This window comes from Miniopterus natalensis, chromosome 1 (genome assembly GCF_054644295.1).
Source record: "Miniopterus natalensis isolate mMinNat1 chromosome 1, mMinNat1.hap1, whole genome shotgun sequence".
In the NCBI taxonomy this organism is placed as follows: Eukaryota; Metazoa; Chordata; class Mammalia; order Chiroptera; family Miniopteridae; genus Miniopterus; species Miniopterus natalensis.
Window position 1 is genome coordinate 201,651,012 of NC_142081.1, and position 12,824 is coordinate 201,663,835.

Sequence of the window (12,824 nt, forward strand, 5' to 3'; positions counted from 1 at the left end):
TTTAGAACATGAGGAAACAAAAAACACCCAACCAGAAGAGCGAAAAGAAAAGAGAATCCAGAAATATGAAGATAGCAACTTCAAGAAGCCCAACATTCACATTATTGGGATGCCAGAAGGAGAGGAAAGAGCAAGAAATTGAAAATCTATTTGAAAAAATAATGACAGAAAACTTCCCCTATCTGGGGAAAGAAATAGACTTACAAGTCCAGAAAGCACAGAGGGTCCCAAGCAAGAGGAACCAAAGAGGCCCACAGCAAGACACATCATAATTAAAATGCCAAAGCTTAAAGACAAAGAGAGAATCTTAAAAGCAGCAAGAGAAAAGCAGTTAGTTACCTACAAGGGGGCACCCATACGACTGCCAGGGGATTTCTCAACAGAAACTTTCCAGGCCAGAAGAGAGTGGCAAGAAATATTCAAAAGGATGACAAACATGGAACTACAACCAAGATTGCTCTACCCAGCAAAGCTATCATTTAGAACTGAAGGTCAGATAAAGAGCTCCTCAGTCAAGGAAAAACTGAAGGAGTTCATCACCACCAGACCAGCACTACAGGCAATGTTGAAGGGTCTTCTTTAACAAGAAGCTAATGAACAAAAGAATCTGATGAACTAAGTAGATCCAGAGACATTGACGCATGTAACAGACGATCACATTTCAGAGGGAAGAGGGAAGGGGGGTGGAGGGTGGGAAGAGATTAACCAAAGAAGTCATATGCATATATGCATACCCCATGGACACAGACAATGACAGGGTGAAGGCCTGGGGAGGGGGTGGGAGTGAAGTGGAGGGGGTCAATTGGGGGGAAAAATGGGACACCTGTAATCCTTTCAACAATAAAGATAAATTTTTTAAAATAATAAAAGATAAAAGATAAAAACACTGAAAGATAAATGATAAATTGGAAAAAATAATTAGAATTGGATAAATTCATTGAAGTCGATACTCTGGGAGAACTGGATTTTAAACACGGATAGGTATGTAAATATTAAAATGCAATTTAAAGATGAAAAGGAAAATATTCCTCACTTGACACATGATTATTGTGATGATCAGGAAAAAACACACGACGGTTTATTTATTAATTTATTTTTTATTGAATTTACTGGGGTGACAAAGGTTAATAAAATTATACAAGTTTCAGGGGTACAATTCTATAACACATCATCTGTACACTGTACTGTGTGTTCACCACCCCAACCTAAGTCTCTGTCCATCACCATTTACCCAGGGTACCGGGTAGGGAGGGATGAACACATGAGCGTGTGAAAACCAACTCTCTGGGCTCGGGCTTCCTGTCTTTTGAAGGGCATGTGGTAAAGCTACAGGGTTCCCTGGAAATGTACTTGGCGTGTTGTGGGCTCTGCAATTTTTAAGATAATTCCTGTTTGTGCAACAAGCTGTAGAAAGTCATTTTTTCACTGGGATGGTGCCTCTTTCTGACTGTGGGCCTTACCTGTCTGAAGTTGTCTCTGGTCAGCTGAGGAGAGGGGTGGCTGTGCTTGCAGGTGGTTGGGAAGAAGGAGGCCTCAGCTGAGCCTGGCAGGGTTGAGGAAGGGTAACAGAGTCAGCTTTCGAAATGTGCATGGGCTGTTTCAATGTACGTTCCTGGTTATGGGTGTCAGAAAGCAACAGAGGTCCTCAGGGTGAGAGAGGGCCAGTTACGGGGTCCCTGTGAGCCCAACAGATACCCTAAAAGGAAGCTCTGTATGACAGGACCACAAACTGCCCACATAAGCATTTGCTGGGGGAGATGCTGACTCTGCTGAGTGTGTCAGGCAGTGAGGGGTCAGTGGCCAACCCAGGACTGCAGTAAAGGTGACAGGACCCTACCTGTGCCTTCTCACATAGGCCTCCATCTCCCCAGCCCATGTGGCAGTGCTCCGTCAAAACACACACCTGGCACCCCCTGCCCTTCCAGGGTCTCCCCAGCCTCAGGATGAAGCCCGAACTGGCACAGCTCAGATGCTCATGACGGGGCACCTGATGGACAATCTCAGCTCCAGCTTTTCCCAACTTCTACCTCTCTCCCCAGGGCCTTTGCTCTCCCTCCTCCTGACTTCCTCACCTCAACACCAGGGGGTGGCTCTCCTGACTGCTGGCCTGGCCTGTGTCACCAGGCCTCATTCTCCCTCTGAGCAGACCAGGCTGACATTTAGATTCTGTCACACAACAGAGTGGCCCAGGTGGACTGCTGGCCATCCATTTGTTTATTTGCTCACCCATTCATTCTGTGCAGCCAGGGCAGGGTGGAGTCCTGATGGGCGGGGGGCAAGTTGGATATGGACCGTGCTTACACTGAACTCCCAACCTGGTGGGGAACACAGACATTTAGACCCTAGGGAGATTCTGGCTGTTATGGTGGAGGCTCTGCCAGGGGTTGGTGGGGGCAGGGAGTTAGTGGGAAGCAGGGAGGTGGGGGTGCAAGGAGGCGCGGGGAAGGGAGGCCAGGGCTGATGGGGAGGCGGTGTACAAAGCCTGAGTTTGAATCCTGGCTCCACAGGGCAGACTTATTCAGGGAAAGCCTCTGTGAGGGTACCAGGGCAACCTGCCCCAGGGTTTGTGGCAAAGGCTGAAAGTCCAGGCAGCCTGGCCCACGCCGCTCAGGGGCTGAGCATCAGCCTAGGATCCAGGAGATGGCGGTTGGATTCCTGGTCAGGTCACAGGCCCCCGTTGTGGGCTCGATCCCCCATCGTGAGTGTGCAGGAGGCAGCTGACCAATGACTCTCTCTCATTGATGTTTATCTTTCTCTCTCTCCTTTCCTCTCTCTGAAATCAACAAAAACATTAAAAAAAAAAATAAAGATAAAAGAAAACCTGGGCAAAGCACTCATTATAGTATATGGAGGACAACAGGCATCCAGCAAAAGTTAGTTACTCTTAAGAGAGTTCACGCTAACATGTAAGACACGAAAGGCGGGGCGGGGCGGGTGCGTGGCAAGGGGAGCGCGCTGCGGAGGGGACAGCGCGTGCGAAGGCTCTGCGCGCTCAGAGGCAGGGTGCGCGTGCGGAGCAGCGAGGTGGTCGGGGCGGAGGAGCCCAGGGAGGGGGCGGGGGGCGCTGGAGGAGAGAGGCTCGGTCTCGGGGAAATGCTGCTGCCCAGCCTGGTGCGGGTCCTCTGCGGCTCAGCGCCCCGCTTCCCTCTGCCCCCAAAGCCCCACCGCCTAACGGACCTGGCCGCAGGGCAGCCGCAGCCTGGGGGCGCAGAGCGGCGCCGCCCTTCTCCACGGAGGCGGCTGCAAGCCTCGTTGCCCCGGAAACCGAAAGAGTCTTCGGAAGTCAGCTCATGGCAACCCCGCTCCCGCGCGTGGGTGCCGCGGCTATTAGACAAGCCGCCTTACACCGCGTCTTCTAACCCCCACACGCCCTGCCCGGGAGAGGCGGCGCCGCCCCCGTCCCGGCGCGTCCGCGCGACCCGACCCGCGCCCCTGCCCAGACGCGGCGAGACCTGCGCCTTCTCGCCGCGAGTCCCACGCAAAGGCGCCGGGAGCCGCGGGCGGCCTCCACAGATTCGGGAGGCAGATGGTTTCCGTGACAGGTGGGCGAGGGGCCCCTGCGCGCGCTGCCGGCGAACGTGGGCGCAGCTCTGTCCAGACGCGAGGCACCCGCCACACTCCGCGGCGCGGGGCGCGGGGCTGCGCGCTCTGGGGGCGTCTCCGCAGCGGCGCCGGCAAGCGGGTGCGGGGACGGCGGTGCGCGCTCCCAGCACCCCTCCACGCACGCACGCCCCTTCCCTCGCGCGGACGCGCCTGCCCGCTCTCGGGGCCCCGGCGCAGCGAGTTAGCGCGGCGATTAGCCCGCGGGGGGAGGCGTCCGACCGCAGCTCCTGGACGGTGTGGAGGGAACAGGCGCGGCCCGGCGGGACCCCGGAGGCCCTTGGAGACGCCCCCTCCCGGGCCTCCTTTCCGGAGGAGGGCGGAGGGCCCGGAGCGGCCTGCGGAAGGCGCCCCATGCCTCCTCCCCCAGCTGGAGGCTCTCGGTCCGAATGCGGCAATTTACCGGCCGACCCCCGGTTGCACTCAGGCCATGAATCGCCTTCTAATGAATTAACTCGCCACCACTCGCGTCCGGGAAGTTCCTGCAGGACCCGGGAGAAGGGCTTATCCCGAGGCTCCACCTCCACCCACATCCCCCGCCCCACGCGCGCGAGCCGGCGCTTTGCAGGCCGCGCCGGCAGGTCCCAGCACCCGCGCTCCTCTCCCCCGCCCAGCGCCCAGCGCCCAGGCTCCCGCCCACCCCTCTGGCACCCCGGCCCGCCTCCGCCCGGGGCCCCTCGACCCCCTCCCCTCGCCCCCAGGCTGGCCACATGCCTCTCCCGCCCCCAGGCCCCCTTCGTCCGGCCCCGCACCGGCTCCCCGCTTCCCGGCGCCTGCTTCCCCTTCAGGCGTCGTGGCCGCTGGGAAAGCGGTGGACGCGGAGGGCGGCGGAGCCCCGTCGCCAGGGCCGCGCAGACGTAGCAGCGCCGGAGGTGGGAGGTGGGAGGCGCTGGGGGGGTGGGGCCTGGGGGCCCCCGGTAGAGAGCCCCGGGGTGGGGGTGGCGTTGCCTCAGCGGCCAAGGGCGCCCCTGCCCAGAGGAAGGTGGCGAGACACGCGGGGGGCGCCTCTCCCTGGGGAGGCGGCCGAGGGGCGTCCTAGGGGCTGCGGGGGCCGCGGGCGCGGGAGGGCGGCGCCGCGGGCAGGGCGCTGGAAGCGGAGCGCCCTGGGAGGGGCGCCGCGGGCCGGGGAGGGGGCGCGTGCCCTGCGGCCCCCCGCGCCGTGCCGGTTCCCGTGTCGGCAGAGGATGCGGGCTCCGGCGGCGGCGGTGCGGGCCCGGGAGGACGCGGGAGGATGAGCACCAGGCCGGCGGTCCGGCCGCGCGGCGCCGGGAGGAGGCGCAGGCGGCGGGGGCGGCGGCGGGCGGCGGGCGCGCGGGGCGCGGGCCGGCTCGGGCTCGGAGGATGAAGTGCAGCGCCCGCGGGGCCTGCGCCGCGCTCTCCTCCTGCCTCCTGCTCGCCTGCGCGCTCAGCGCCGCCGCCGTCGGCCTCAAGTGCTTCTCGCTGGGCTCGGAGCTCCGCGGGGAGCCGTTCCGCCTGGGGGCGGCCGCCGGCGCCTTCTACTCGGGGCTGCTGCTGGCCGCCGGCCTCTCGCTGCTCGGCGCCGCCCTGCTCTGCTGCGGGCCCCGGGACGCGCCCCTCGCGGGCCCGGGGCCGGGGCCGGGGCCGGGGCCGGGGCTCGGAGTCCCCGCGGCCCCGGCAGGCGCTCCAGAGACCGCTCCGGGCGAGCCGGAGGCCGCAGTCGGGCCCGCGGGGCCGGTGAACAGCCAGAACCTGCTCCTGCTGGGCGTTCTCGTGTTCATGCTCGGGGTCCTCAGCGCCTTCGCGGGTGCGGTGATCGACGGCGACACCGTGTCCCTGGTGGAACGCAAGTACTCCCACTACTGCTTGCCCCCGCGCGCGCCGGCCGCGGCTCCGGGGCCTGCGGCCACCGCCCCCGGCGCGCCGCGCGCCCGCAGCACCTTGGACAGCGCCACATCCGCCAAGTGCCGCCAGCTGAAGGACTACCAGAGGGGCCTGGTGCTTTCCACCGTCTTCAACTCGCTCGAGTGCCTCCTGGGCCTGCTCAGCCTCCTGCTGGTCAAGAACTATAGGTCGTCGCAGGCCCGGCGCGGCCGACGCGCCCGGCGGAGGGGAGGCCGGGCCCTGGCGCGGCCCCGCGGCGGCCCGGGGCTCCGCGCGCAGCCGCCGGTCTCCCGGGTGCGGCGGGGCCCGCGGGGCCGGCGGGGCCGGCGGCTGCAGCACCGCCCGAGCGAGGCGTCCATCCTGTCTCCGGAGGAGTCGGACTTCGCCGCGCCGGGGGACTGCGCGGGCCTCGTGGCGCACCACGCCGTCTCCTACATCAGCGTGGGCGGCTTCCACACGCCGGACGAGGCAGGCGTGGAGGTGTGCTGTGGAGGGCACCCGTCCGTGGAGCTGCCCGGGTACGCGCCCTCGGACCCCGACCTCGACGCCTCCTATCCTTACTGCTGCAGGCCGCCCTGCGAGGCGGCGCGCCCCTGGGAGCCAAGTCGGGCCTGTTGACCCCCCGGGCACACCCCCAACACGCCAAGACCGCGCTCCACCGCACCCGCCACCGCAGCGCGTGGGGACCGGGGCTGGCGGGGTGCAGAGCCAGGCCTCGCCGTGGTGTCTCATCGCCAGGGGCTGTTCGGCCCGGCAGCTGCCTCCGAGGTCTCTCCACCACGAGACTGGGCCTCCAGTGTTACCGTTTCTGTGTCCAGGAGGCTTCTCTTCTTTTCTGTATCTGTTCGTATCGGGATTCCACTTTAAAGTTTACAATAAATGTTTGGGGTTAGCTCGCCCCCAGCGCACTTCTCTCTGGCAAGTCCGTTCCCTGGGTGATGCTCCCAGGTCCCCGGTGAGAGCTCGCCGGGCCAGGGTGATTCCTGGTAGGAAGACCCGTCCCGCAGAGGACAGAAGGATCACTATGGGAGAGAAAGAAAGAAAGGAGAAGGGCCGGACAGCAACACTTTGTACACGGATGTGCCTGCTTTTGTCGAGACTTTCTTATTGTAAAGCTCCATAAACAGTGAACATGTTTGGTAAATTTATTGCAATTTAAAATTGGTGAGTTCCTTTATTAAATTAATTGCTATGTTATTGGAGTTAGAGGGTGTATACACACAGGTCATTTGGGGGGGAAACGGTTGAATTGATCAGACAGATGTGAACTCCAGCAGCTGTACTTGGGTTGCAGGTTGGCAAAACCCAGCCCCCTTCCGAAGCCAGTTTTCTGTGTGCACCAGGCCCCATCATCTCTTGTTTTGGGAGCTGATGATGAGGTTTCTGCTGCAAAGCTGAGCTTATTTTTGGTTCATACCCACAGACAACCCCATCCTGTTTTGGAAAACCAGTCATAGTTTTTTTGGCAAAGATGATTTGCCTGTTGATTAATTCATTATCTGCTAACTGGAACATTATACCATTTCATTTAAAATATGCCCCTTAACTGATGTGAAGGTCATAGTTTAAAATCCTTAGGATGTGTGTGTGCATATTTGCACACACAGGATGAAATGTGTCCCAAACGACGGTGAAGATGAAGGTAAAGTGAATGTCCATTCAGTCGGGGGCTGGCTGGGAGCCACGTGGGCTCAGAGTCTCTGGGAAAAGGCGATTTGACTCCCACACGTGGGAACTGTGGTGTCGGGCAGGTATGCATTGACTCTGAACTCCTTCAGAGGAGAGCCCCACACTGACCGAAAGGTGTGTGCCTCCAGCAAACCTCAGTGGGGACACACCAGTGCTCTGCCAGGAGGGAGCACAGCACAAACCCTTTAGTTGAGAAAAGTGAAAGAAATAATGTGTCATGTATTTTTAGTGTTTGGGGTCCACTTCTCATTGTGAAAAAGAACCCAGATTTAGGAGTGGAGGTGGAGTTCTCAAGTCCAGGTTCTGGGGTGAGACCTCTCCTCAGCTCCCAGGTGTCCTGCCCAAAGCCCCCGTCCTGGCCAGGGTCTAGCCAGGCTGCCCAGCTGCAGCAGAGGCTGCTAGAGAGGTGTGGAGGCCTCTCACCGTTCAGTGGCGACAGACCCATCGGCCTGATGCTCAATGATTGTAAAACTCAAATATCTGATCAAAGAGCCAATGTCCTCTCCTGATACATTGATGCTGCCTGAGGAGAAAGGGTCATTCGTGTCCAGGTTACTCGGTTATTGCCCAGAGGCCTCTTCAGATGTGTGTCCTTATTAGGCCTCTGGATACAGCCAGGCTGAGGGCATGACCCAAGCAGTTTCCCCCATGGGGCCTTAGAGCCTGGCCCCTCGCCTGTCCCCACACCAGCAGCCCACTGGCCACCAACCTAAAAAGCAAATGTGATAAGTGGCAGCAAAAGTGACTTTAAAAAATACTTTCCCATCTACCTAAGTCAAACCAATCAGGCCCCGCCAAGCATTTCCTGCTTCCTGAGCAGGGCTGAGCCCACTCCCTGTGGGGATGGCTCAGAGCTGCACAGCAGGGGTGGTCGGGTCAGAGTGATGCGAGGCATCAGACCCCCCAGACCCTTGTCCTCTTAGGTGGTTCATGTTACACAATTTGTGCAGCTCACATGTCAGATGCCTCATGAGTCTCAGATTTACATAAAAATCAGTGGCCTCTCTAGTTTCACACTTTTCCTGTGATGGAGCAGAAGGCAGAGCCAATGGGGCAGGCTGGGCCAGCTGGAGCCAGCCGCATCCTTTCTCTGTGGGCGTATGGATGGGCAGCAGGGAGTGCCTGGGTCACATAGAAGTGAACGTTGAAGTGACGGAAAAACTAGGTGATATTTTTTTAAAGATGCAAATGTTTCTAACTTCCCAGATACTCTTAACCCCACTCTATAGACCCTGCTATAATGATGTGGGACACCGGGGTTTTATTTTTATAGTTTACACAGGAAATGAAATCCCAAATATCCGAAAGCTAAAGTTGTTCCCAGGACTGGCACTAGGGGAACAAGTGGAATCAGGAAGCCTCCGGCCTTCCTGTCCTTGGGAGTAGCTTCCCTGGGAAGCCTCCATACCCTCGGATGTCCCACACTCACCTGTGCTCTGTCCACACTCATCCTGCTTTTTGAAAGTTTAAGTTAGTTGTTTAGAGTTGATTCTTTGTGCTCTTTGGAAACCAATGCCAGTCCTTGGACCTTTCTCACAATGGCTCTTATTGTGCTGCTCAGAATAATATTAAATGCTTGGCCTGGTGGAGGCCCAACCAGGAGTTTATTATCACAATGAAATACCAAAATTAAACACATTTTAGCGTTTTTAGATGGCTTCATCTTGAGTTCATAAGTTGTAATTTTAAACATACTTTTAAGGGAATAATTTAATGAAAATAAAACATGATGTGGGCACCAAACAAGCCACGTTTTCTGAAGATAGATAAACAGATGCTCCTGGGCTCCAGGCATCTGGGTTTACCCACCGTTCCTTAGTAAGAGGGGTGTTCTGCCTTGGCAGCACAAACCTGAACCTCACAACTGAATTTTTCACTGGATTCAATTAAACAATCAGTTAATTTAAAAACCAGTTCAGATGGTGTTTGTGGTGAAGATCAAACTGCTGGGGATTAAATTTTACACTTAGTGTCATGATCCAGCACAAGCAGAAGCCTCAACTATGCACACAGACACACATAGGCAAGTACACACACATGCATACAGGAGCACATACACGTGCACACACATGAGCCCACATGCACATGCACACACACACACACACAAGTGCACAAACACGGGAGTACATACAAACATAAAATGAGTGCATGCACACATGCACCTGTGCATGATACGCACATATTGCACACATGTGCACAGACACATGTATGCACACATGCACTGCCTTCTGGGCATGTTTGAGGGCCAGGCCAGCAGCCTTGCCTGGGGCACCCAGGACTCCAGGTGGAACCCGTCTTGGGGAAGTGGCCTGGTGCACGCCTGCTGCAGCACTGTAGGACATGCATGTAAGGAACATGTCTTAGAGGGTAGCTTGTGGGTGCTGAGCTGCACGTTGGCCCACACACTCTGTCACAGCCAGGTGGGGCAGGCGGGTGGGGTGCTCACTCACGCAAATGCTGGAACAGATCAGCACAGCTAACCACAATGGGGCTGTGTTGGGGTCTGGGCGAGTGGTGAGGGCCAGGCCGAGTTCCTAGGCCCCGAGGTGGTCTGTGTTGCACAGACATTGTGCTTGGTTGGTGCTGACCCTTGGGGTCACCTTCGGGTCGAGCTCCCCACATGACCAGGTCTGTGCACATGCCATGCTGCCCCACGGTGCCCTCAAGGTTATTATTGCCCCAAAGTGCTGTTTCCTCACCAAGACATAAAGAAAACTGATAAATGGCAGAGACCTTAAGAAAAATGAATTCTGGTGTGTAAGTAAGTATAAACTTTATGGACCTGTGTGCCTGTTTTTAAGTATGAGACAGAGACAAAAGCCTAATGTCAGCTGGTTTACCTTCCAGGTGGGATACAATGTCTTTGCTTAATTTGCTACTTTCCAGCACAGTGATTCAGCACAGGAACAAAACACCAATGAAAGGGAAGAAAGAAGTTTAACTCAGGAAGACAGTATGCATATCTCATCATGTCCCCAATTTGAATTCTCAAGACTTCCAGGGGTGGGAGAGGAAAGCCTGGGGAGTCCCCTCACAGAGCTGTGTTTAGGACAGTTCTCTTAAAATCTCTGCATTTGGTGGGAATCTGCTCATACACACAAGTTTCACCTAGAGAAGCCCTGACCTCAGTTTGCCACTTTATCTGCGATTGATCCTCAGTAGGATGCCAATAAAAACCTTGTCGCTATAGGATCAATACAACCTGTGCTAAAGCACAGTGCTCTCCACAGAGCAGAGCCTCGCTGTCTGTGTCTGCTGGGCTCTCATCCTGGCCTTGCAGACCCTGGTGGTGCGGGTGTGGCCAGACCTACCTGGATGTGCCAAAGGCAGGAGGGCCGGGCAGGTGAGTGGGTGAATGGAGGCTGCTCTGGCCCTGCGCCCCTGCCTGGCTCTGCTCACAGCACAGGAGAGGGGCCCAGCCTGCCTGCATTTTGCCCGTCACCCCAGGCCTGGATTTGGCCTGTGCACTTGCCGCGGTCTTCCGTATGCTTCCTAAATGCCAGCCTGGTCCCTTTTTTGACCTCTACTCCTGACCCAATGTTTTCCTACTCAGAAACTTTCAAGAACTGCCCCTTTCCTGAAGGAAAAGTTATACCTCATGGAGCTGGCCCAGCTGGACCCTCCCACCTTCCCTGTGGGCCTCCAGGGGCCAAAGGTGAATGGCCAGGTGCTCCAGTCTGTGGGGCCCTGTGAATAAATAGGTGTGGTGACTGAGACTGGTGCTCCTTGGACTACCTCAGGGGCCTGGACTGTCTCAGAGCTCCATTCCCTGCTCTCTTCTGGCTTCTGGTGGCTGCTGACAGTCTTTAGCTTGTAGACTTGTCATCCCAATTTCTGCCTCTGCCTTCACCTGGCCTTCTTGTACATCTCTGTGCCCTGTCTCTTGTAAGGACACTGTCATCAGTGTAGGCCCAGTTCTAGTTCAGTCTGATCTTTAAAGACCCTATTTCCAAATAAGGTCATAATCTGAGGGGACAAACATTTGGGGGGACAAGATTGAGCCCAGTACAGAACTGTCAAGGTTGGCAGTTTGCTCATTTCTTCCTGCCTGGGGCTCGCTTGGAAGACCTTGGGGCCAGTAGCCCTTGCTGGGCTGGGGTCCTGCGTGCACGGAGTTGTGAAGCCTTGTCACCAGGGTGCTCACGCACCTGAATGCATCTGTCAGGTGAATAACCTTTAAAGAGCTCAAACATTAAAATTGATTGCCCAAAGAGAAAAGTTTGTTTTTTTAAAAAAAAGTTTTTATTGATCTCAGAGAGGGGAAAGGAGAGGGAGAGAGAGCAATAGAAACATCAATGATGAGTCATTGATCGGCTGCCTCCTGCATGCCCCCTGCTGGGGATCAGGCCTGAAACCCGGACACATGGCCTGACCCGGAATCAACCAAGATCTCTTTGCTCATAGGGTGATGCTTAATCACTGAGCCACGCCCGCCAGGTGAGAAAAACTTTAAAATAAGTTACCCTTGGCTTATTTGCAAATGTTTTCAGGTAGCAACCATAATAACTTATTTGGCAAATTTATACTGGCACATCACTTTCCTGAAACTCCATGGCAGCTTGGGGCAGAAGTGGCCTCGGAGCTGGGGAAGGGAGGCTCCTTATCCAGTTGGAGAACACAGCCAAAGTGCCAGAGGACGGGAGTTCAATGCCCCGGGGCTGCTCTGAAAGGGACCTTCTCCACTGACCAGGGTTCTCCGGGACTCTCTGCCTCAGACCAGGCCTGAGTCTTGCTCATTTTAGGGGCTATCTTTCTGTCATCCTCACCTACCAGCCTGTTTCCTGCCCTCAATCCCAGGCCCCTTGTCCTGACCAGGTGGTATGTTACCTTTGTTGGGACCCTCCCCTCAAATTCACCTACAGGACAGTGCCTTTTCCGCTGGCCCTTTTGCCCCAGGGCTGCTACGCCTGTCCCAGTGGGCCTACTCCTGAGCATCCCTCCTGCCTCCCAAGTGTGACTCTCCTAGTTTTTCCTTAAGTGCACAACCTCAGTTTTCCCATGTAGGGGCTTGTCTGCCCCTGTGGAGTGCACACAGGCCACCCTCCCTCACTTCCTGCCCCTCTCAGCCATCCCTCCAAGCTCTACCAGCTGCCACAGGCCAGCCCTCACCTGGGACCCTGTGGGGCACCTGGAGCACTCCCCTCCCCTGTAGGTGTCAGCTGGTCAATGACTAATTGGTCTTGAGGGCTCCTCATGGCCATCTATCGAGCACTTTAGGTTCAGTCTCCCTTAATCCCAAACACAGTCACTTCACAGGTGGGAAAACCAAGGTTTAGGGAACCTGCTTCTGTCCCTAGGATGGAGCCCGTTTGAGAGCCAGAGGCCTGTGCTGTCTCTTCTGTTGCTGGGACCCTGCCTTGTTCTACATGCAGGGACCAAGGATCTGTTCCTAAGCAGCCTCTGTGGGACTTTGTCAGCTCAGGTACGGGGTGGGCAGTGTGACAACCTGAATCTCTTTCCAGACCTCTGGGCCTTAACCACATGCTAACTACCATCCCTCAGTCCCTCAGAACCCCAAACAGCCTTTCCTTCCAAACTCCGTATCTTCCCCTTCTCAGCCAAGTGGCTCCACCCCCAGGATCCTGTCCCCATGCCCTCAGCAGGCCCTTCAAGTCCACACTCTGCTAACTCATCTCACTCAGCTTTCCATTCAATAACCATCATGTGGGCTGGATGCCATGCCTTTGGAGGGT

At 56.7% G+C, this 12,824-nt stretch overlaps 1 protein-coding gene across 1 annotated transcript; it reads left to right on the forward strand.

Annotated features, from left to right (window-relative positions):
* The first annotated feature begins 4,941 nt into the window (after positions 1-4,941).
* TMEM271 (transmembrane protein 271) lies at positions 4,942-6,060 on the forward strand. The gene has a single exon (XM_087817216.1). It carries the CDS (start codon positions 4,942-4,944, stop codon positions 6,058-6,060), a length of 1,119 nt encoding a protein of 372 aa, XP_087673342.1.
* Positions 6,061-12,824: the final 6,764 nt, after the last annotated feature.

Bases quoted from the DNA above. Each gene is read 5' to 3' on its own strand.
- TMEM271 (XM_087817216.1), top strand. From the start codon at position 4,942: ATGAAGTGCAGCGCCCGCGGGGCCTGCGCCGCGCTCTCCTCCTGCCTC.